Source organism: Heterodontus francisci, chromosome 48 (genome assembly GCF_036365525.1).
Source record: "Heterodontus francisci isolate sHetFra1 chromosome 48, sHetFra1.hap1, whole genome shotgun sequence".
In the NCBI taxonomy this organism is placed as follows: Eukaryota; Metazoa; Chordata; class Chondrichthyes; order Heterodontiformes; family Heterodontidae; genus Heterodontus; species Heterodontus francisci.
The window spans coordinates 1,013,828-1,038,534 of record NC_090418.1 but is presented as its reverse complement, the minus strand read 5'-3'; the positions used below and the strand labels follow the sequence as shown (position 1 = coordinate 1,038,534).

Genomic DNA, 24,707 nt, shown 5'->3' with positions numbered 1-24,707 from the left:
AGTGCGGCGCTCCCTCGGTACTGACCCTCCGACAGTGCGGCGCTCCCTCGGTACTGACCCTTCGACAGTGCGGCACTCCCTCAGTACTGACTCTCTGACAGTACAGCACTCCCTCAGTACTGACCCTTCGACAGTGTGGCGCTCCCTCAGTACTGACCCTCCGACAGTGCAGCACACCCTCAGTACTGACCCTCCGACAGTACAGCACTCCCTCAGTACTGACCCTCCAACAGTGCAGCACACCCACAGTACTGACCCTCCGACAGTGCAGCACACCCTCAGTACTGACCCTCCGACAGTGCAGCACACCCTCAGTACTGACCCTCCGACAGTGCAGCACACCCACAGTACTGACCCTCCGACAGAGCGGCACTCCCTCAGTACTGACCCTCCGACAGTGCGGCACTCCCTCAGTACTGACCCTCCGACAGTGCAGCACTCCCTCAGTACTGACCCTCCGACAGTGCAGCACTCCCTCAGTACTGACCCTCCGACAGTGCGGCACTCCCTCAGTACTGACCCTCCGTCAGTGCAGCACTCCCTCAGTACTGACCCTCCGACAGTGCAGCACACCCTCAGTACTGACCCTCCGACAGTGCAGCACACCCTCAGTACTGGACCTCTGACAGTGCAGCACACCCTCAGTACTGACCCTCCGACAGTGCAGCACACCCTCAGTACTGACCCTCTGACAGTGCAGCACTCCCTCAGTACTGACCCTCTGACAGTGCAGCACACCCTCAGTACTAACCCTCCGACAGTGCAGCACACCCTCAGTACTGACCCTCTGACAGTGCAGCACACCCTCAGTACTGACCCTCCGACAGTGCAGCACACCCTCAGTACTGACCCTCTGACAGTGCAGCATTCCCTCAGTACTGACCCTCTGACAGTGCAGCACTCCCTCAGTACTGACCCTCCGACAGTGCAGCATTCCCTCAGTACTGACCCTCTGACAGTGCAGCACTCCCTCAGTACTGACCCTCTGACAGTCCAGCACTCCCTCAGTACTGACCCTCTGACAGTGCAGCACTCCCTCAGTACTGACCCTCTGACAGTGCAGCACTCCCTCAGTACTGACCCTCCGACAGTGCAGCATTCCCTCAGTACTGACCCTCTGACAGTGCAGCACTCCCTCAGTACTGACCCTCTGACAGTGCAGCACTCCCTCAGTACTGACACTCTGACAGTGCAGCACTCCCTCAGTACTGACCCTCTGACAGTGCAGCACTCCCTCAGTACTGACCCTCCGACAGTGCAGCATTCCCTCAGTACTGACCCTCTGACAGTGCAGCACTCCCTCAGTACTGACCCTCTGACAGTGCAGCACTCCCTCAGTACTGTACTGGAGTAGGACTTGAAGCAGTGACTTTCGTGACTCAGAGATGTGCGTGATACCAATTGAGGCACAGTCAACACCTGGCACTCTCCTCCCTGCAGCTTTTCCATTTACTAGAGGGAGCTTTACTGTGTCTATCCCCATTTTTTTCTATTTTTTTTCTGCTCAGTGTCGCTCCTCTCTCCACCTCTGCCACCAGCAATTGAGGCTCGTTGCTGCAATCAGTAGTCAGCAGCCATCCCTGTTTTTGTTTTTGTTTTTCTTCAGGTGGCCTTTATACCCCAGGCCCCTTTTATATACATATTTTGAAAATAACTTCATTAAAAACAGATAAATAAACAAAAATCTCAAATTAAAATGCCATTCTCGGCGTCGACGATGCACTCCAGTCCCTGCGATGCCCACCGGTCGCGGAAGGCCTCAAGCGTACCGGCGGACACCGCATGCTCCTTCTCCAGGGACACCCGGGCGCGAACGTAACCACGGAAGAGGGGCAGGCAGTCGGGGAGGACGGAGTCCCCCGACGGCCCGCAGCCTGGACCTGTGAGGCCCAGGAGCAGACCGACGAGGAGATCCTCCTCCCGGCCCAAGCCACTCCGCACCGGGTGCCCAAAGATCAGGAGCGTGGGACTGAAGTGCAGTCGGAATTTGAGGAGCAGCCCCTTCAAATACTCAAAGAGGGTCTGCAACCTCGCACACTCCGTACAAACGTGGAACACGGACTCGTCCGGGCCGCAGAAAGTACAGGCGACCTGGGAGTCCGTGAACCTGCATAAAAGTCTATTGCACGGGACTGCCCTGTGCAACACCCTCCATCCCAGGTCCCCGATGTAAAAGGGGAAGACTCCTGCGTAGAGAGACCTCCATCGGGGTTTCCCCTCGCCGCCAGATGGCAATGCGGACCGCCAGGGCGTGTCCGGCCGGCTGACGAGGGCGAGGAAGTGGAGAGTGTGCAGGAGCAGCCCGTACAGGAAACTCCTCCGCGCCGATTGGAAAGGCACGGATGGTTTTTCCGAGAGGCGGCTCGGTTGTGCGGACTCCACCGGGAGCTGCCTGTCGTCTTGAAAGCAGTGACACTGGCGGAAAAAATACGTCGCCAGCGCACACCATCTTCGAGGACGCTCGACGTACAGGTATCTCTGCAGTGTCCGAAGGCGGAGAGTCGCAGCCTGGGTGCGGATGCACACCAGCGACTGGCCGCCCTCCTCGATCGGGAGACTCCGGACCGCGGCAGAGACCCAGTGTTTCCTCTTGCCCCAGAAGAAATTGACGAGTTTCTTCTGGATCTTGGTGGCAAATACAGGGGGCGGGGCCAAAGTGACCAACCGGTACCACAGCATGGAGGCCACCAGTTGGTTTATGACCAGCGCTCGGCCCCTGTAGGAAAGCACTCGGAGCAGTCCTGTCCAGCGCCCCAGCCGAGCGGTGACTTTCGCCTTCAACTCCTGCCAGTTTGCCGGCCAGGCTTCCTCAGCGGGGCTAAGGTGAACTCCCAGATAGAGGAGGTGCGTGGTGCTCCACGCAAAAGGTGTCATCTCCTCCGGCAGGGAGTCCACCCGCCACTGACCAACCAGGAGTCCGGAACATTTCTCCCAATTGATCCTTGCGGAGGACGCGGCAGAAAAGGTCTGCTGGCAGTTGCGCATCCTCCGCAAGTCAACGGGATCTGTGATTGCGAGGAGCACGTCGTCGGCGTAAGCCGAGAGGATGACCCGCATGGCCATCTTGCACAGAGCCAATCCCGTCAACCTCCTGCGAAGCAGGCACAGGAAGGGCTCCACGCAGATGGTATACAATTGGCCGGACATGGGGCATCCCTGACGCACTCCTCTCCCAAATCGAAGGGGCGCCGTCAAGGACCCGTTAACCTTGATTAGACACTCTGCGGCGGCGTATAAAAGTCGGATCTGGACCACGAAATGCGGCCCGAGTCCGAAAGCGCGCAGAGTCCCGAAAAGGTAATCGTGATCCACCCTGTCGAACGCATTCTCCTGATCAAGGGAGAGAAAGGCGACCGACTGACCAGTCCTCTGGGAAAGATGGATCAGGTCCCGGACGAGGTGGATGTTGTCCTGGATGGACCGGCCCGGGACCGTGTAGGACTGGTCGGGGTGGATCATGTGGGCCAGCACGGAGCCCAGGCGGGTAGACATAGCCCGGGCAAAGATCTTATAATCCGTGCTGAGGAGGGAGAACGGACGCCAGTTTTTAAGCAGGCGGAGATCGCCCCTCTTCGGCAGCAGGACGATGACCGCCCTGCGCCACCAGAGGGGCATCTCCCCGGTCGCCAGGCTTTCCCCCAGGACCCGCGCGTAATTGTCCCCCAGGACGTCCCAGAATGCCCTGAGGAACTCCACGGTCAGCTTGTCCAGCCCTGGGGATTTGCCCCTTGAGAGCTGGTGGAGGGCGCCAGTCAGCTCCGCCAACGTGAGCGGAGCCTCCAATCCTTCGGCGCCCTCCGGGCTGACCTGCGGCAGGTCCTCCCACAAAACTCTGCGCGCGTCCTCGCTAGACGGATCCGGAGACAACAACGCACTGTAATAAGTATGGACCAGGAGGCCCATTCCCTCCGGATCCGTGATGGAGGCTCTGTCGTCGGCCAGCAGCTCGATGAGCTGCTTACGAACCCCCCGCCATTTTTCCAGCGAGTAGAAGAAGGGTGAGGCGCGGTCCAAATCTTCCAGGATCTGGATCCACGACCTCACATACGCGCCTCGGGACCCTATGAGCTGCAGGTCCCTCAGCGCGCCCTTCTTCTCTTTGTACGCCTGCCGCAGGGCCGGGTCCGCGACGGCATGACCGAGGCGGGACTCCAAGTCGAGGTCCTGCCTCTCTAGGCGCCCGATCTCGGCTTCCCGCCTCTTGGCTGACCCCTTCGCGTACTCCTGACAGAAGACGCGGATGTGAGTCTTGCCCACATCCCACCATAGCCTCAAGGAGGGGAAGCCCCCCTGCTTCCTTCTCCAGTCGGCCCAGAATCGACAGAACGAGTCCCTGAATCACTCATCCTCCAGCAGGCGGTTGTTAAAGTGCCAGCACGCGGACCCTGCCCGCGTGCGGAGCGGAGTGAACTCCGCCCACACCAGGCGGTGGTCCGAGCACGGCACCAGCCGCATGGAGGCCGCCGAAACGCGGGAGACGTACGCCTGCGAAATGTAGAGGCGGTCGATTCGCGACCCTCCTCCTCCAGACCTCCACGTGAAGGCGCTGGAGTCGGGATGGAGATTCCGCCAGACGTCCACCAGTTGAGGGAGCTGATCAGTCCCCTCAACCTCTCCACCGACGCTTGGCCGCGCTGGGGACCGGAGCGATCCCCCACCTCGAGGGTGCAGTTAAAATCCCCCCCGAGGATGATGCACTCGCCGCTATCGATGGAGCTCAAGAGAGCGGACACTTCTTCAAAGAAGCGCGCTTGCAACGCGCCGGGCCTGGGCGCGTACACGTTCACAAAGTGGAGCGGCACGCTACCCAGGCGAACGGCGAGGTGGAGCAAGCGGCCCGGCACTAGCCTTGACCCCCAAGATCTCTGGCTGAAAAGTCGGGGCCAACAAGATAGCCACCCCACTAGAAATAGGGGTGAGGTGACTCATGTAGACCCAACCCTGCCACTCCAGGAGCCAGGCGGCTTCGTCTCCCGGAATGGTGTGGGTTTCCTGCAGAAAGCTCACCGCGTATCTCCCTTCCCTGAGGACTGAGAGATTGTGAAATCTGCGGTGAGACCCCCTGCTGCCGTTGATGTTGAGGCTGGCTATGGTTATCTTCATGTCAAAGGTACTTAAAACCCGTCACCAACAGCTCACTGTGAGGAGGGAGTGGAAGTGCACCTGGCCCTCCACTCCCCCAGCAACCCATTGAGGAACACATTAAACCGTCGCCTCTCAACAAATTTCTTGCCCGCTTTCTTGAGGGCGGCACAGATGGACTGGATGATTAGCGCCAGACTTGACCAATGGCCGAGGGCCAGCTGAACCTTATTGCGGCAACCCCTGCAAGCCGTGAGGAAATCCTGGAGTTCCGCCGTGGGGATGAGAGGAGACTCGGTGGGAGGCACGAGGGACTCCACCACCTCACTGGCGATGGAATCAAGGTCATCCTCCGTGCCCCACACCGAGTCCCCATCCTCCTCCGGGTCCTCACTGCCAGTGGCCGACACATTTACCACACACTGTGGGGCGGCTGTCCCGGCTGCGCCAGCTGGTCCCCCCTCCGTCACGATTCCACCCCCAGGATCGATGGCGGAGGAGTCCTCTCTGGATTCTCCTGTGAAACTGGAGCCTGTGGGCACCAGCGGTTCAGGACTCCCCTCCACCTCCGTCCACAGGTCAATGATCGGTCCAGGGGAGACAGAAGTTCCCGATTCCAGAAATCCAGACGGAGCCGAGACCGGAGGTGGAGAGAGGAGGCCATCTCCCGCTCCACCAGCACCCACAGGCCCAGCAGATGGGGCTGCGTTTCAGTTATAATCGGGTCGGGTGTCTCCTGGTTGGGAGTGGATTCTGGCTGGGAGGGCCGACCCATTAGGGCCTTGCCCTCCCCTCCTCTCAGGGCACCCGACCCAGTGGCAGAATGGGAGGCTTCTCCAGGAGCGTCCCCAGGCTCCCCCACCACAAGCAGGGCCCCACTTACTCCTTCAGGAGGGGCCTCATGTACAGGGGCCTCCCCCTCCCCTCCATCCTGAGGGGTAGGGAGCTCCTGCCCAGACTTTGCAGCTTTGATGGAGTGGCGGTAGGGGAAACCTGGGGACCCGAAATAGGAGACGGCTCCCCTCCAACAGATGGGCTCCGCACCTCAGGGCCCTGTGTTACCTCACTGGAGGGGTGCCTTCTCCTCTTTCTCCCAGTTGGGCGCGGAGGCTCAGAGACCTCCATGTCATCAGAGGCCTCCACACTCTTTTTTTTAGTCACCCTGGGCCTGAGCCCATGTGTTGTCGGGTCCCGTTGGGTTCGGTTCGGGTAGCAGGCCTTTACATGTGTGTGTGTATGAGTGGATAAAGGTTGCGAACAATTCTGGTTTTGCTCTTTAAATAATAATTTAACCTTCATTTTTTTAAACCTACAAGAAAATCTGTCATTTGTGTGTTTATTTGACCCTAAAAAAACACTCAGGGTCTGACATATCATTTTTAACAAAACATTATCTGCAGTTAGTAGGGAGGTGAAAAGTGGAAGCCGCCTACACTATCTCCTGTCCATAATAGGCCCATCTGCTCCGTGCTGGTGTTTCTGCTCCACACCAGCCTCCTCCCACCCTCTTCATCTCCCCCTATCACCATATCCTTCTTTTCCTTTCTCTCTCATGTGTTTATCCCGCTTCCCCTTCCATGTGTCTATAATATCGGCCTCAAGCACTCCCCGTGGTAGTGAGTTCCACATTCTCACCACTCTCTGGGTAATTAGTGAGACGGCACTAAGACCCTGCCTGGGCACGGCTCAGTGGGAGGAGTTGATTGGAAAAGCAAAAGGTTGGCATTGTTTGAGACTGACTGCTCTGTGTTGGTGGCCTTGCTGCTTTGAGGAGGCAGCAGGGGCCGGATACATCTGGAGGAAAGGTTTGGCTGCGAGGTGCAGGGACAAAGTGAAGCAGCTGGGTGTGTGCGAGAGAGGAAGTGTTGGGAGTTTGTGCTGATTGGAGAAAAAATCCTGGCCTTTAAAACAAGGGTCCCCTTCCCTGACTATTGTGTCGTATTTGTACAATAATTAAAGCTTTAAAAATCCCAGCATTAAAGATTGAATTTAACTTCTTGCACTGTTTTGAATATTTTTCAGGTTTACATTATGGGCGGTTAGATTAGAATGGAAAACATTTAAAGTTTGTTCTGCTTTTAACTCCAGTGAAATCCTTCTATTTTTAGTTAACTTATTAATTCGTGCTGCTCCCTCGACAACTCTTACTCGTGTTACTGGGCATTAATAGAGAGTCCTGTGTTTGATTGAATGGTCAAGTTTTGATTGACAGGTCGGGTTTTGATTGACAGGTGAGGGTTTGATTGACGGGTGATGGTTTGATTGACAGTTCGGGGTTTGATTGACAGGTGAGGGTTTGATTGACAGATGGGGGTTTGATTGACAGGTGAGGGTTTGATTGACAGATGGGGGTTTGATTGACAGGTGAGGGGTTTGATTGACGGGTGATGGTTTGATTGACAAATCGGTGTTTGACTGGTCGCGGTTCGATTGACAGGTCGCGGTTTGATTGACAGATGGGGGTTTGCCGTACAGGGTTCCGGACGTGACGCCATCGTTGCCGTACGGCGGGCGGAAGTGACGCGTGGTTTGATGGGTGGGCCTCAGGCCCGGAGCTGCCGCTCGGTGAGAGGCCTCGGGGAGCGCGGGCTGGGACCGGTGCCTCTGGGCGGTGCTGTGGCCTGGGCCTTGTGCCAGCTTCCTTTATTTGCACCAACTGACATGTTTCACATCAACTGTGATGGGGGATGTAGGGGGCGGGGGATAATGGTGAGGTGATGGGGTAATGGGGATGATGGGGTAATGGGGCAGGGATGAGGTACTGGGTGGGGTGATGGGGTGACAGAGTGATGGGTAACAGGGCGGGGTCTTGGGGATGATGGGGTAACGGGGCTAGCAGATGGGGTGACAGAGGGTGATAGGCTAATGGGGGGTTGATGGGGTAACGGGGCGGGGTGATGGGGTAATGGGGGGGGGTGATGGGGTGACAGGTAGATGGGGTAATAGGATGAGGTGATGGGGGTAGGGTGATGGGATAATGGGGGGATGATGGTGTGATGGGGTAACAGGTTGATTGGGTAATGGTGATGAGAGGTCAGGGGAGGTGATTGGGGGGTGATGGGGTAACGGGGTGGGGTGATGGGGTGACAGAGTGATGGGGTAACAGGGCGGGGTCTTGGGGATGATGGGGTAACGGGGCTAGCAGATGGGGTGACAGAGGGTGATAGGCTAATGGGGGGTTGATGGGGTGATGGGATAATGGGCCGAGGTGATGGGGTAACGGGGCGGATGATGGGGTGACAGGTAGATGGGGTAATAGGATGAGGTGATGGGGGTAGGGTGATGGGATAATGGGGGGATGATGGGGTGTGATGGGGTAACAGGTTGATTGGGTAATGGTGATGAGAGGTCAGGGGAGGTGATTGGGGGGTGATGGGGTAACGGGGTGGGGTGATGGGGTGACAGAGTGATGGGGTAACAGGGCGGGGTCTTGGGGATGATGGGGTAACGGGGCTAGCAGATGGGGTGACAGAGGGTGATAGGCTAATGGGGGGTTGATGGGGTAACAGGGCGGGGTGATGGGATAATGGGCCGAGGTGATGGGGTAACGGGGCGGGTGATGGGGTGACAGGTAGATGGGGTAATAGGATGAGGTGATGGGGGTAGGGTGATGGGATAATGGGGGGATGATGGGGTGTGATGGGGTAACAGGTTGATTGGGTAATGGTGATGAGAGGTCAGGGGAGGTGATTGGGGGGTGATGGGGTAACGGGAGGTGGTGGGGTGATGGGGTGACAGGTGTTGACAGTCAATGTTGCTAGCCTATGGTCTGTCCAGGGGCTGCAGATGCTGAAAGCACACACGGTAGCACTGAGAAAGGACTGTATGTGCTGTGGGTACTTCTTCTTCTTTGGCCTCCTTATCTCGAGAGACAATGGGTAAGCGCCTGGAGGTGGTCAGTGGTTTGTGAAGCAGCGCCTGGAGTGGCTATAAAGGCCAATTCTAGAGTGACAGACTCTTCCACAGGTGCTGCAGATAAAATTGGTTGTTGGGGCTGTTACACAGTTTGCTCTCCCCTTGCGCTTCTGTCTTTTTTCCTGCCAATTGTGAAGTCTCTTTGACTCGCCACACATTAGCCTCGCCTTTATGGCTGTCTGCCAGCTCTGGCGATCGCTGGCAACTGACTCCCACGACTTGTGATCAATGTCACAGAACTTCATGTCGCATTTGCAGACGTCTTTAAAGCAGAGACATGGACGGCCGGTGGGTCTGATACCTGTGACGAGCTCGCTGTACAATGTGTCCTTGGGGATCCTGCCATCTTCCATGCGGCTCACATGGCCAAGCCATCTCAAGCGCCGCTGACTCAGTAGGGTGTATATGCTGGGGATGTTGGCCGCCTCGAGGACTTCTGTGTTGGAGATACGGTCCTGCCACCTGATGCCAAGGATTCTCCGGAGGCAGTGAAGATGGAATGAATTGAGACGTCACTCTTGGCTGACATACGTTGTCCAGGCCTCGCTGCCGTAGAGCAAGGTACTGAGGACACAGGCTTGATACACTAGGACTTTTGTGTTCCGTGTCAGTGCGCCATTTTCCCACACTCTCTTGGCCAGTCTGGACATAGCAGTGGAAGCCTTTCCCATGTGCTCGTTGATTTCTGCATCGAGAGACAGGTTACTGGTGATAGTTGAGCCTAGGTAGGTGAACTCTTGAACCACTTCCAGAGCGTGGTCACCAATATTGATAGATGGAGCATTTCTGACCATCTGTCCAATGATGTTTGTTTTCTTGAGGCTGATGGTTAGGCCAAATTCATTGCAGGCAGCCGCAAACCTGTCGATGAGACTCTGCAGGCACTCTTCAGTGTAAGATGTTAAAGCAGCCTCGTCAGCAAAGAGGAGTTCCCTGATGAGGACTTTCCGTACTTTGGACTTCGCTCTTAGACGGGCAAGGTTGAACAACCTGCCCCTTGATCTTGTGTGGAGGAAAATTCCTTCTTCTGAAGACTTGAACGCATGTGAGAGCAGCAGGGAGAAGAAGATCCCAAACAGTGTAGGTGTGAGAACACAGCCCTGTTTCACGCCACTCAGGATAGGAAAGGGGTCTGATGAGGCACCGCTATGCTGAATTGTGCTTTTCATATTGTCATGGAATGAGGTGATGATACTTAGTAGCTTTGGTGGACATCCAAACTTTTCTAGTAGTCTGAAGAGACCACGTCTGCTGACGAGGTCAAAGGCTTTGGTGAGATCAATGAAAGCAACGTAGAGGGGCATCTGTTGTTCGCGGCATTTCTCCTGTAGCTGGCGAAGGGAGAACAGCATGTCAATGATGGATCTCTCTGCTCAAAAGCCACACTGTGCCTCAGGATAGACATGCTCAGCCAGCTTCTGGAGCCTGTTTAAAACGACTCGAGCGAAGACTTTCCCCACTATGCTGAGCACGGAGATTCCACGGTAGTTGTTGCAGTCACCGCGGTCACCCTTGTTCTTATAGAGGGTGATGATATTGGCATCGCGCATGTCCTGTGGTACTGCTCCCTCGTCCCAGCACAGACAAAGCAGGTCATGTAGTGCTGAGAGTATAGCAGGCTTGGCACTCTTGATTATTTCAGGGGTAATGCCGTCCTTCCCAGGGGCTTTTCCGCTGGCTTGAGAATCAATGGCATCACTGAGTTCCGATTTTGTTGGCTGTTCGTCCAGCTCATCCATGACTGGCAGAGACTGGGCTGCATTGAGGGCGGTCTCAGTGACAACATTCTCCCTGGAGTACAGTTCTAGGTAGTGTTCCACCCTGCGGTCCATTTGCTTGTGTTGGTCAGTGATTGTGTCCCCTGATTTAGATTTGAGGGGGGCGATCTTCATGATGGTTGGCCCAAAAGCTCTCTTAATGCCATCATACATTTCCGAATGTTTCTGGTGTCGGAGGCCAGCTGAATACGACTGCATAGGTGTCGCCAGTGGTCACTTACGCAGCACCTGGCTGTTCTTTGCGTAGCATTTCTGGCTGCTTTCAGTGATATGGATGTTAACTCGCTGGGGGCTTTCTTGTAGTTCAACAGTGCAATGCTCTTAGCGGTTATGACAGGTTCCAGCTCTTCAAAGTGAGTTTGAAACCAGTCTGCATTCTGCTTCACACGTTTACCATAGGTGGTCATTGATGAGTAATTGATGAGTCATAGATGGCATCTCTGATCTCTCGGTCTCTGCATCCCCTGTAGGAGTGTTTTGAAGGGCTTTTTCAAGTGAATTTAGAAACTTATGTAACAGCTGTGGATAAGAAATTCTGATAGTGTTGATCCGCGGGGGGCCCTTCTGCTTGGAGTGATGCAGCTTCTTTGGTTTGAGTCTAACTTTGCTGCACACCAGGGAGTGGTCGGTGTCACAGTCCGCACTGTGGAAGCTGCGTCTGATTTGAACGCTGTTTAAGGCGGCTCGCCTTGTGACGATGAGGTCCAGCTGGTGTCTCCATGAAACCTGGTGACAGGGTTTAGTATGAAAGAACGAGTTGGTGATGCAGAGGTTGTGACAGGTACACAACTCCAGCAGTCTCTGTCCATTCTCATTCATCCTTCCAGTGCCATAGCGCCCAAGACAGGAGGGCCATGAGTCCTGATCGGCCCCAACCCTGAGAAATGGCTGTATGCGCTGTGGGTACATTCACATATCAATGGGGTGAGTCTGTGATGCAGTGCAGTGTACTGAACCAGATGCAACAGTGATTGAAAGATCTTAGTGATGTACTCATCTCAAACTCTGCTGCCTTGTGTCCTAACTCGCACCAAGTCCCGTTCACCCATCACTTGCTGTGCTCGCTGACTTACACTGGCTCCCGGTCAAGCAACACCTCAATTTTAATATTTTATTCCTTGTGTTCAAATCCCTCCCTATTTCTGTAAGGCCAAAACCCTCCGAGATTTCTGTGCTCCTTCAGTTCTGGCCTCTTGCACATCCCAGTTTTAATTGTTCCACCATTGGTGGCTGTGCCTTCAGCTGCCTGGGCCCTAAGCTCTGGAATTCCCTCCCTAAACCTCTCCATCTCTCTCTCCTCCTCTGTGACCCTCATCTTGCTGAATATTTCCTTATGGGACTCAATATTAAATTTTGTCTGATAATGCTCCTGTGAAACATCTCACTCGCTTGTCTCCTGATCGCTGTATCATTTGGTCTGACTGTCTGTCCCTCTCAATTCCTCTGTGTGTATGTTTCCCTCTAGCCCTGTTTCTTTCCCTCTGCCTGTGTGTATTTCACTCTGTCGCAATCTTTCACTGTCATTTGCTCTGTTTGACTCTCCGTCTCTCTCTGGTTCTCACTTTGTCCCTCCCTGTCCTTCACCCATTGTCTTTCACTCTCAATCTTTCTTTCCCTCTGTCTCTCGCTCTCCTTTGTGTGTTGCTCACTCTAAGTTCAGCTAGGTTAATTCTCCTTTCTCTGTTTATGTACAGCTGTGATGAGTCAGCATTTTAAAACACCGTGGAGTCTTCAAAACAGCCCTGGCGATGAGAATGATGAGAATTTCATACCGTTTGTAACGTACGTTATTCCTGTGTGTTTTCCCAGAAAGATGATGCTTTTGCCCCTGCAGATAAGTCAGTGGCTAAATACACTGCCTGGTAAATGGATCATGGAGATTGGACAGTTTCAGATTCCTGCTTTGTGCTGCGAACTCATCTCAGACTGTCAGTGGGAAAGGCATTAAGTGACCCCTGAGTTAGAGATAGAGGGGAAATCAGCCAGGGTTCCTGCTCCTGATGACTGTCCAGTGACCCCAGGGTATGTTTTCCAGGTATGGGGAGGAGCAGTGTGTGTTCCCGGCGTGGGGAGGGGGTGGGGGGCGCAGTCAGTTGTGTTCCTAAGTGTCAGGGAGCTGTGTATAACATAGAACAGGCACTTAAGCTTATTGTGTGTGGCAGCCATGGCTCAGTGAGTAACACTGTCTCCTCGGGGGTTCAAGTCCCACTCCAGATAGTTAAGCACATAATCCAGGCTGAGTCTCCCAGTGCAGTACTGAGGGAGCACGGCAGTGTCGGATAGTCAGTACTGAGGGAGCGCTGCAATGTCAGAGGGTCCGTACTGAGGGAGTGCTGCAGTGTTGGAGGGTCCGTACTGAGGGAGCACGGCAGTGATGGAGGGCCAGTACTGAGGGAACGCTGCAATGTCGGAGGGTCAGTACTGAGGGAGTGTCGCATTGTCGAAGGGTCAGTACTGAGGGAGTGCTGCACTGTCGGAGGGTCAGTACTGAGGGAGTGCTGCACTGTCGGAGGGTCAGTACTGAGGGAGCACTGCACTGTCGGAGGGTCAGTACTGAGGGAGCGCCGCACTGTCGGAGGGTCAGTACTGAGGGAGTGCCGCACTGTCGGAGGGTCAGTACTGAGGGAGCACTGCACTGTCGAAGGGTCAGTACTGAGGGAGTGCTGCACTGTCGGAGGGTCAGTACTGAGGGAGTGCTGCACTGTCGGAGGGTCAGTACTGAGGGAGCGCTGCACTGTTGGAGGGTCAGTACTGAGGGAGTGCTGCACTGTCGGAGGGTCAGTACTGAGGGAGTGCTGCACTGTCGGAGGGTCAGTACTGAGGGAGCGCCGCACTGTCGGAGGGTCAGTACTGAGGGAGCGCCGCACTGTCGGAGGGTCAGTACTGAGGGAGTGCTGCACTGTCAGAGGGTCAGTACTGAGGGAGTGCTGCACTGTCGGAGGGTCAGTACTGAGGGAGTGCTGCACTGTCGGAGGGTCAGTACTGAGGGAGCGCCGCACTGTCGGAGGGTCAGTACTGAGGGAGTGCTGCACTGTCGGAGGGTCAGTACTGAGGGAGCGCCGCACTGTCGGAGGGTCAGTACTGAGGGAGTGCTGCACTGTCAGAGATGATGCACTATTGGATGAGACGTTAAACCGAGACCTCCTGTACACTTGCAGATGAACATAGAAAATAGCACACCCGTGTTGTAAAAAGAGCAGTGGAGTTCTCCCCAGTGTCCTCAACAATATTTATCTCTCAAGGAACATCACTGAAACTGAGAATTTACTACTTGCTGTATCATGGGATCTTGCTGTGCACAAATACCTGCCGTGTCTGCCCACATTAAAACAGTCATTTAAAACAGTATTTAAAAACTAATGCATTGAGCATAAATTGTTTCGGGACATGCTCAGTATGTGGAAGGTGTTCTTGAAATGCAAGTTATTTCTAAAATTGTGAATGATTGGCGGAATGTGGAGGTATAGAGGTATACAGGTGCAGAATGAGAATGGTGTAGAAGTGATGGAAAATAATGAAGTATGCTTAAGATTTGTAAAGCTCCCATATTCCTGGAATGCGAAAGGAGGAAGAGGGAGAATCGGAAGTGGGCTTCAAGAGAGAGCCAGACCCCAGTAAGCACTGCCCAGCTGCCTGCTACCTACCTGACTTCCTCCTCTCTGCATCTGTCTGTCTTTGTTTGTGTTTATTTGTAACCCATTGCAGGCGTTCAAAGATGGTGAGCAGATATAAAGCAGAAACTGAAACCAGACTGCAATCTTCAGCCGCTGTCGGGGACTGGGCCTGTGCGATCAACCTGAGACATCCACTGTCCCTCGCAGGGTGAGTACAGTAACACACCCAGCCTCAGTGAGGGGATAGGATCCACTGTCCCTCGCAGGGTGAGTACAGTAACACACCCAGCCTCAGTGAGGGGATAGGATCCACTGTCCCTCGCAGGGTGAGTACAGTAACACACCCAGCCTCAGTGAGGGGATATGATCCACTGTCCCTCGCAGGGTGAGTACAGTAACACACCCAGCCTCAGTGAGGGGATAGGATCCACTGTCCCTCGCAGGGTGAGTACAGTAACACACCCAGCCTCAGTGAGAGGATATGATCCACTGTCCCTCGCAGGGTGAGTACAGTAACACACCCGGCCTCAGTGAGGGGATATGATCTATTCCCCCTCGCAGGGTGAGTACAGTAACACACCCAGCCTCAGTGAGGGGATATGATCTATTCCCCCTCGCAGGGTGAGTACAGTAACACACCCGGCCTCAGTGAGGGGATATGATCTATTCCCCCTCGCAGGGTGAGTACAGTAACACACCCAGCCTCAGTGAGGGGATATGATCTATTCCCCCTCGCAGGGTGAGTACAGTAACACACCCAGCCTCAGTGAGGGGATATGATCTATTCCCCCTCGCAGGGTGAGTACAGTAACACACCCAGCCTCAGTGAGGGGATATGATCTATTGCCCCTCGCAGGGTGAGTACAGTAACACACCCAGCCTCAGTGAGGGGATATGATCTATTCCCCCTCGCAGGGTGAGTACAGTAACACACCCGGCCTCAGTGAGGGGATATGATCTATTCCCCCTCGCAGGGTGAGTACAGTAACACACCCAGCCTCAGTGAGGGGATATGATCTATTGTCCCTCGCAGGGTGAGTACAGTAACACACCCAGCCTCAGTGAGGGGATATGATCCACTGTCCCTCGCAGGGTGAGTACAGTAACACACCCAGCCTCAGTGAGGGGATAGGATCTATTCCCCCTCGCAGGGTGAGTACAGTAACACACCCAGCCTCAGTGAGGGGATATGATCCACTGTCCCTCGCAGGGTGAGTACAGTAACACACCCAGCCTCAGTGAGGGGATATGATCTATTCCCCCTCGCAGGGTGAGTACAGTAACACACCCAGCCTCAGTGAGGGGATATGATCTATTGCCCCTCGCAGAGTGAGTACAGTAACACACCCGGCATCAGTGAGAGGGTGTGTTGGATCTCTCGCAGGCCAGTTCTGGTGCAGCAACTTAAGTCTGTGCATTGGGACATGAAAGAAATGTGTGACGGGCTCCCCTGAGCAGAATGTGTCCCTTGAGCTGCATCCTAATCTGTTGCCTCCTTCCACCACCGCACCCTCCCCGCCCCACTGCTTTCTACTGCTGCCCTACTCGCTGCACTACTTGGCACAAACACCAAGGCATGGAAGGGTGGGGGAGCTCCAGCCAATCCTCCTCACCATCAGCAGGGTGGGGGAATAAGAGGATCGAGGAGCTGGGCTTTAGTGAACAACTGTGGTGTGAGCCAGGATGATGGCACGACCCCCTCTCAGGTCTGCACTCAGCTGGGGCAGTGCCCCAGCAACTCCAGTTGCTCTTGCACTCCCACCCCTGGATTAGGAAGGAGAAAAAGCAGTCAGCACTTGCTGCTGGAAGGCACATGTGGACAGGGCCAACCTTGGCTGTGATGCCTTCCACTGCCAAATAGCTTGGTGACACTCACTGTCTAAGCTGATGCTGGCACAAAGAGCTGAGCAGTATAGAATCAAATTCTATGATAACAATGTAAAGTGGGATTTTGGGTGTGGTAGCAGTGAAAACAGGTCCTCCTGGATCCTGTACCCCAGCATCTTCCGGAGAGGAGGGGAAAGATGAACAGAGAGTTCTTTAAACTGATCAAATTTCCCCCACAGATTGTTGTCCATTCATCTTGCAGTGTAACCCGACCCATTTTAATTGTTTTACAGCCCTCATTGGATGGAAGTGTATCAAGAGGCTCCTCCGAGATTGGTAAGTTGCATCACCTGAGTTCACTTATGAGTCTGAAGCTCTCGTGCAGCACGCGGGTTTGAAGCTGCTGTGTCTGTGAAGGGGTCTTTGTGTTGCTCTGGGTGGAGGGGAGTGTGTGTTTTCAGCTCCCAGCACTACAGAGGAGTTTCCTTCAATTCTGCAAACCTTGCCTTGGGGACGGCAACATGAGCCCGGGTCACTGGAGCCCCAGGGCGCTGGAACCTGCCACAAACAACATCATGCATTTATACAACACCTTTATGATAATAAACCATCCTAAGGTGCTTCACAGAGCTGTTATCAAACAGTATTTGACACCGATCCACATTAGGAAATTAGGATAGGTGATTAAAGATAGGTTTTAAGGAGCATCTTAAAGGCTGTACACAGTGATGTTCACCAGCAGTCAGTGACCATTTACAAACGAACTGGACCTGAGTACAAGACACATTTTGCAGATAACACCAAGTCTCTTGCTGGGGGTGTTTTAGCTCGGGCTTGGTTCCCTTGCTGGGGGTGGGTGGATCAGGCAAGAGTCCCTAAGGGGACTCTGGTGAGGGTCCCTCGCTGGGTGAGGATTGTTCACTGGAGGGTTGGGGGTGGATGATTCGGGGTACCCTTGTCTGCTGCACTGTTGAAGGACAGTAGCAACAGGGTTTATTGGTTCATGCTCAGCACACAGTGATATCAGGAGCAGGAACTCTGCCTTGTTTCATATACTCCTCGGGGGGTGAGAGGCCAATCAGAACAGCTATTGCCAGACAATAGTCCAATAGCAATCATAGCAGCACGTTCCCGCTTCCTGGGGCTCTGTAACACACCGGGTGGGGCTCTCCTGCTCCCTGGGGCTCGGTAACACACCGGGTGGGGCTCTCCTGCTCCCTGGGGCTCGGTAACACACCGGGCTTTCCTACTCTCTGGGGCTCGGTAACACACCGGGCTCTCCTGCTCCCTGGGGCTCGGTAACACACCGGGCTCTCCTGCTCCCTGGGGCTCGGTAACACACCGGGTGGGGCTCTCCTGCTCCCTGGGGCTCGGTAACACACCGGGTGGGGCTCTCCTACTCCCTGGGGCTCGGTAACACACCGGGTGGGGCTCTCCTGCTCCCTGGGGCTCAGTAACACACCGGGCTCTCTTGCTCCCTGGGGCTCTGTAACACACCGGGTGGGGCTCTCCTACTCCCTGGGGCTCTCCTGCTCCCTGGGGCTCGGTAACACACCGGGCTCTCCTGCTCCCTGGGGCTCGGTAACACACCGGGCTCTCCTGCTCCCTGGGGCTCTGTAACACACCGGGTGGGGCTCTCCTGCTCACTGGGGCTCGGTAACACACCGGGCTCTCCTATTCCCTGGGGCTCGGTATCACACCGGGCTCTCCTACTCCCTGGGGCTCGGTAACACACCGGGTGGGGCTCTCCTGCTCCCTGGGGCTCGGTAACACACCGGGTGGGGCTCTCCTGCTCCCTGGGGCTCGGTAACACACCGGGTGGGGCTCTCCTGCTCCCTGGGGCTCGGTAACACACTGGGTGGGGCTCTCCTGCTCCCTGGGGCTCGGTAACACACCGGGTGGGGCTCTCCTGCTCCCTGGGGCTCGGTAACACACCGGGCTCTCCTACTCCCTGGGGCTCAGTAACACACCGGGTGGGGCTCTCCTGCTCCCTGGGGCTCGGTAACACACCGGGCTCTCCTACTCCCTGGGGCTCGATAACACACCGGGTGGGGCTCTCCTACTCCCTGGGGCTCGGTAACACACCGGGTGGGGCTCTCCTGCTCCCTGGGGCTCTGTAACACACCGGGTGGGGCTCTCCTACTCCCTGGGGCTCGGTAACACACCGGGCTCTCCTGCTCCCTGGTGCTCTGTAACACACCGGGTGGGGCTCTCCTGCTCCCTGGGGCTCTGTTACACACCGGGTGGGGCTCTCCTGCTCCCTGGGGCTCGGTAACACACCGGGTGGGGCTCTCCTGCTCCCTGGGGCTCTGTAACACACCGGGTGGGGCTCTCCTGCTCCCTGGGGCTCAGTAACACACCGGGCAGGGCTCGCCTGCTCCCTGGGGCTCTGTAACACACCGGGTGGGGCTCGCCTGCTCCCTGGGGCTCGCCTGCTCCCTGGGGCTCTGTAACACACTGGGTGGGGCTCTCCTGCTCCCTGGGGCTCTCCTGCTCCCTGGGGCTCTGTAACACACCAGGTGGGGCTCTCCTGCTTCCTGGGGCTCTGTAACACACCGGGTGGGGCTCTCCTGCTCCCTGGGGCTCTGTAACACACTGGGTGGGGCTCTCCTGCTCCCTGGGGCTCTCCTGCTCCCTGGGGCTTGGTAACACACCAGGTGGGGCTCTCCTGCTCCCTGGGGCTTGGTAACACACCGGGTGGGGCTCTATAACACACCGGGTGGGGCTCTCCTGCTCCCTGGGGCTCTGTAACACACCGGGCTTTCCTGCTCCCTGGGGCTCTGTAACACACCGGGTAGGGCTCTCCTGCTCCCTGGGGCTCTGTAACACATCGGGTGGGGCTCTCCTGCTCCCTGGGGCTCTGTAACACACCGGGTGGGGCTCTCCTGGTCCCTGGGGCTCTGTAACACACCGGGTGGGGCTCTCCTGCTCCCTGGGGCTCTGTAACACACCGGGTGGGGCTCTCCTGCTCCCTGGGGCTCTGTAACACACCGGGCTTTCCTGCTCCCTGGGGCTCTGTAACACACCGGGCTTTCCTGCTCCCTGGGGCTCTGTAACACACCGGGTGGGGCTCTCCTGCTTCCTGGGGCTTGGTAACACACCGGGTGGGGCTCTCCTGCTCCCTGGGGCTTGGTAACACACCGGGTGGGGCTCTCCTGCTCCCTGGGGCTTGGTAACACACCGGGTGGGGCTCTCCTGCTCCCTGGGGCTTGGTAACACACCGGGTAGGGCTCTCCTGCTCCCTGGGGCTCTGTAACACACCGGGTGGGGCTCTCCTGCTCCCTGGGGCTCTGTAACACACCGGGCTTTCCTGCTCCCTGGGGCTCTGTAACACACCGGGTGGGGCTCTCCTGCTCCCTGGGGCTCTGTAACACACCGGGTGGGGCTCTCCTGCTCCCTGGGGCTCTGTAACACACCGGGTGGGGCTCTCCTGCTCCCTGGGGCTCTGTTACACACCGGGTGGGGCTCTCCTTTTCCCTGGGGCTCGGTAACACACCGGGTGGGGCTCTCCTACTCCCTGGGGCTCGGTAACACACCGGGTGGGGCTCTCCTGCTCCCTGGGGCTCGGTAACACACCGGGTGGGGCTCTCCTGCTCCCTGGGGCTCGGTAACACACCGGGATTTCCTGCTCCCTGGGGCTCGGTAACACACCGGGTGGGGCTCTCCTGCTCCCTGGAGCTTGGTAACACACCGGGCTTTCCTGCTCCCTGGGGCTCTGTAACATACTGGGTGGGGCTCTCCTGCTTCCTGGGGCTCTGTAACACACCTATGTTAAGGATTTCTCTCTCTGTCTGCAGCTCAGTAGTCAGGCTGCCCAAAGACGAAACTCTAAACATGACCTCAGGACTTCTGTCACAGAGCTGGAGAGACTTCCTTCACCAAGAGAACTGTATGGCAAAAGAAGAGGGAGGAGGAGGGCAGCCGGTGAGAGGCGTGTCATGGCAGTCATCTGTCACCTGGAGGAGCTGAAGAAGAGACAGACTGGCATTGATCAGTATGGAGATCATAGCTGCTTTCTTTCCCAGTGCTACCCCCTCTGTCTGTCTCCCTAACCCCGAGTGGTGCCTCACCAGTGATACCCTACTTTCTCCCTGGCCCCCACCAGTGCTACCCCCTCTGCTTTTTTCTGCCCCATTGAGCTCTCTCCTTGACCACACTGCTCCTTCCCAGTTCTTCCCCCTCTCTCTCTGCGCCACCTCCCCCTCGCTGACTTTTCTGACCTTTCTGAGCTTGATGAGAAATTTGTCGCTGGTTCACTAACTTTCTGCTGCCTGTTTTGTCCTTAGACTGAAAGCTCTGAACTGGGGCATCAGCAGATCACAGTGCCTGAGAAGGGACGCTGAGGAGCTGGAGAGGATTAATGCAGGCCAGCAACCTACAGATAGTCCCAGGATTGTGGACTTCACAAATAACACAGATCTGGAAGACAGAGAGCTGGTATAGCCTGTTAATCATGGGGATAAGATCCTGTTTATAGTTATAACAGTAACCGATTAGTATATCCACACACGTCACCACTGGGGTCATGATGTTGAGAACCACACGAAAGACTAGAGCACATAATCCAGGGTAACACTCCCATTATCAGTACTGAGGGAGTGCTGCACTGTCGGAGGGTCAGTACTGAGTGAGCGCTGCACTGTCGGAGGGTCAGTACTGAGGGAGCGCCGCACTGTCGGAGGATCAGTACTGAGTGAGCGCTGCACTGTCGGAGGATCGGTACTGAGTTAGCGCTGCACTGTCGGAGGATCAGTACTGAGTGAGCGCTGCACTGTCGGAGGATCGGTACTGAGTTAGCGCTGCACTGTCGGAGGATCAGTACTGAGTGAGCGCTGCACTGTCGGAGGATCAGTACTGAGTGAGCGCTGCACTGTCGGAGGATCAGTACTGAGTGAGCGCTGCACTGTCGGAGGATCAGTACTGAGTGAGCGCTGCACTGTCGGAGGGTCAGGACTGAGGGAGCGCTGCACTGTTGGAGGGTCAGGACTGAGGGAGCACTGCACTGTTGGAGGGTCAGTACTGAGGGAGCACTGCACTGTCAGAGAATCAGTACTGAGGGTGCACCGCACTGTCAGAGGGTCAGTACTGAGGGAGTGCTGCACTGTTGGAGGGTCAGTACTGAGGGAGTGCTGCACTGTCAAAGGGTCAGTACTGAGGGAGTGCTGCACTGTCGGCGGGTCAATACTGAGGGAGTGCTGCACTGTTGGAGGGTCAATACTGAGGGAGTGCTGCACTGTCAGAGGGTCAGTACTGAGGGAGCGCTGCACTGTCAGAGAATCAGTACTGAGGGAGTGCTGCACTGTCAGAGGGTCAGTACTGAGGGAGTGCTGCACTGTCGGAGGGGCAGCACTGAGGGAGCGCCGGGCTGTCGGAGGGGCAGCACTGAGGGAGCGCCGTGCTGTTGGAGGGTCAGTACTGAGGGAGTGCTGCACTGTCGGAGGGGCAGCACTGAGGGAGCGCCGGGCTGTCAGAGGGGCAGCACTGAGGGAGTGCCAGGCTCTTGGAGGGGGAGCACTGAGGGTGTGCCAGGCTCTCGGGGGAGCAGCAGTGAGGGAATGCTGTGCTCTCAGAGGGGCAGTAGTGAGGGAATGCTGCACTGTTGGAGATGCCATCTTTTGGATGAGATGTTAAACCATAGGTGGTTGTTGGTGGCCCTATGTAGTGCCACTCTGCTAAGGTTAGTGAAAGGTCAGCGCTTGCACAGGATGAGACTGGAGCGGTGGGTTAGACAATGTCCATTCATCTCTCGGGCCCTGGATAGAGGCCATGAAAGTCTTAACCCATTTCCTATTACGCACAGATCGACATTGCCCGAGGAGTGTTTGATGGGACAGTGTAGCGGGAACTTTATTCTGTATCTAACCCGATGCTGTACCTATCCTGGGCAATTGGGGTGGGGAGGGAGCTTCCCTGTGTGCTTACTGCAGTAGCACAAATTCCTACAGAATTGGCAGCCCAACCCCTTGTTCCAGCCACTTGTTCCTCCACCAACAGTCCAAAGCAAACTTCTGGCGTTGAGTACCCACCTCCAAACAAAGCCTTGTTTGCAAAAAATAGAGTTTCTTTCTTCACTGTAACGGTGATTATTGTTCATGTTTCCCCTCTGCTTGATTGTAACTACTCTCCCTCTGCTCTGTGTAGCTCCTCCCCCCACCTCTGCAACCTCCAGCTGTCAGCTGAGGCTAATTGCTGCAATCAGCACTCAGAACCTCCAATCAAGCAACAGCCAACCCCGTTTTTCTTTTTATTTCGATCAGGTAACAGCCATCCCTTTTTTTTTTGGGAGCTTTACTCTGTATCTAACCCCATGCTGTACCTGTCCTGGGAGTGTTTGATGGGGACAGTGTAGAGGAGCTTTACTCTCTTTCCAACCCCATGCTGTACCTGTCCTGGGAGTGTTTGATGGGGACAGTGTAGAGGGAGCTTTACTCTGTATATAACCCCGTTTTTTTTTTCTTTTTTTTTGTCCTCCCAATCTCTGTAACCTCCTCCAGCCCCCTACAACCCTCCAAGATCTCTGCGCTCCTCCCATTCTGGCCTCTGAGCATCCCCCCGCACCCCTCCCGATTCCCATCGCTCCACCATTGGCGCCGTGCCTTCAGCTGCCTGGGGCCCTAAGCTCTGGAATTCCCTCTCCTAAACCCTCTCTCTTTAAGGCCCTCCTTAAAACCGAAATTTGACTGAGCTTTTGTTCGCCTGTCACCAATATCTCTTTCCGTGACGCCGTGTCAAGTTTTATCTGATTTATGCTCCTGCAAGAGCCTTGGGATGTTTTGCGACATGAAAGGTGCTAAATAAATGCAAGGAGGTATTAGAGATAGGTGACTGAGGGCTTGGTGAAAGGTGACAAGCAGTGTCTTAAAGGAGGAGAGGGAGAGATGTTTGGGGAGGGATCTATGCGGTGCTGAACTCCAATTGGCAAATTCACCCTGAACATTTGGCTTCAGGTAGAATGCACTCACCAGGGAGCTTCTTAATATTTAACCCGTTTTTTTTTGTAGAGGGAGATTTACTCTGTATCTAACCCCGTGCTGTATCTGTCCTGGAGTGTTTGATGGGGACAGTGTAGAGGGAGCTTTACTCTGTATCTAACTCCGTGCTGTACCTGTCCTGGGAGTGTTTGATGGGGACAGTGTAGAGGGAGCTTTACTCTGTATCTAACCCCCCGTACTGTACCTGTCCTGGGAGTGTTTGATGGGGACAGTGTAGAGGGAGCTTTACTCTGTATCTAACCCCGTACTGTACCTGTCCTGGGAGTGTTTGATGGGGACAGTGTAGAGGGAGCTTTACTCTGTATCTAACCCCGTACTGTACCTGTCCTGGGAGTGTTTGATGGGGACAGTGTAGAGGGAGCTTTACTCTGTATCTAACCCCGTACTGTACCTGTCCTGGGAGTGTTTGATGGGGACAGTGTAGAGGGAGCTTTACTCTGTATCTAACCCCGTACTGTACCCGTCCTGGGAGTGTTTGATGGGGACAGTGTAGAGGGAGCTTTACTCTGTATCTAACCCCGTGCTGTACCTGTCCTGGGTGTGTTTGATGGGGACAGTGTAGAGGGAGCTTTACTTTGTATCTAACCCCCGTGCTCTACCTGTCCTGTTGTATTTAGTGTTCCCACTTTCAGGTTGATTTTAAATAAAAAGAGAAAAAGCAAGTCTAGTTTTAATTTGGTTTTGATGAAGATTCTCCAAAGAAATGTGGAAATTTCCTTTTCTCTTCCAGAATCTGTTGGACTTCTTTATAATTCTGAAGTTTTCTTGAGTTTTTTTAAAACCAAGAGATTGAATATTTGTGTTAGTTGGGCCTGAGTCTTTAATGATGATATTCTGTTTTGTGAAATGCAGTTCATAATCATGATACTCTGTTTAGTTTTTCCAGCCCCGGTGGAATGTTGGGGTTCAGGACCAGCGCCCCACTCCACAAACCACCCCCTATCTGGCTTATTATAAGACGGAAGCTGAGGAGAACCACCAGCCCTTCAGGTTCTTGACGGAGCCAGTGCAGCAAAGCAGCACTTTCTGGGAGGTGAAACATTGTGCTGAGGAGTGAATAATAGGCCAGGACAGGGGACTGCAGTAGCTTGGTTAAGATTTATTGATCTATTTATTGATCCATTTAGTGAACTATTTATTGACTTCATTACTATTTATTTCAAAGTCTGTAAGTGGTGCTGGGGGACATGGTAGGTTTGTGCACTGTCCTGTCTGATACTGAACCATGCCAGATCAGAAGGTCTTCGGTTCCATCCACGGCCTGTGAAAATTTCAGTCCTTCTGTTGGCATCAGTGCTGCTGGTATATGGAAGGAAAACGAGCCAGGGTTTCTGCAGATGTAACTATCCAGTGCCTGGGATAAAAGCACACAGTGTTGGATGTGATTCCTCCCACAGTCAGGTATCCTGCTGACACTGGACGCGCCTCAAAAATGAGCAGTTGTGCAAGTTACTCGAGAATGGCCCTCAGTTCAACACAGGATAGCGGGGGACTAGTGG

General features: G+C 55.1%; 1 protein-coding gene across 4 annotated transcripts; it reads left to right on the top strand.

Moving 5' to 3' along the window:
• Positions 1–7,677: 7,677 nt before the first annotated feature.
• LOC137357282 (uncharacterized) lies at positions 7,678–24,707 on the top strand. 4 transcript variants are annotated; one of them, XM_068023504.1, is made up of 7 exons: positions 7,678–7,791; positions 12,470–12,557; positions 14,481–14,597; positions 16,510–16,552; positions 20,014–20,210; positions 20,503–20,653; positions 24,086–24,707. In XM_068023504.1, exons 2-7 carry the CDS (start codon positions 12,475–12,477, stop codon positions 24,263–24,265), a joined length of 771 nt encoding a protein of 256 aa, XP_067879605.1. In that variant the 5' UTR covers positions 7,678–7,791; positions 12,470–12,474; the 3' UTR covers positions 24,266–24,707. The 4 variants fall into 4 exon arrangements, with proteins under 4 accessions (XP_067879605.1, XP_067879603.1, XP_067879606.1 ...); XM_068023502.1 differs by lacking the exon at positions 7,678–7,791 and adding an exon at positions 8,829–8,960; XM_068023501.1 differs by lacking the exon at positions 7,678–7,791 and adding an exon at positions 10,512–11,699.

Excerpts from the sequence above, each read along its gene's own strand:
- LOC137357282 (XM_068023501.1), top strand. The coding sequence starts at position 11,660 with ATGGCTGTATGCGCTGTGGGTACATTCACATATCAATGGG. Across the intron at positions 11,700-12,469 it reads TACATTCACATATCAATGGG|CTGTGATGAGTCAGCATTTT; the intron begins GTGAGTCTGTGA and ends GTTTATGTACAG. Across the intron at positions 12,558-14,480 it reads AATTTCATACCGTTTGTAAC|GCGTTCAAAGATGGTGAGCA; the intron begins GTACGTTATTCC and ends AACCCATTGCAG.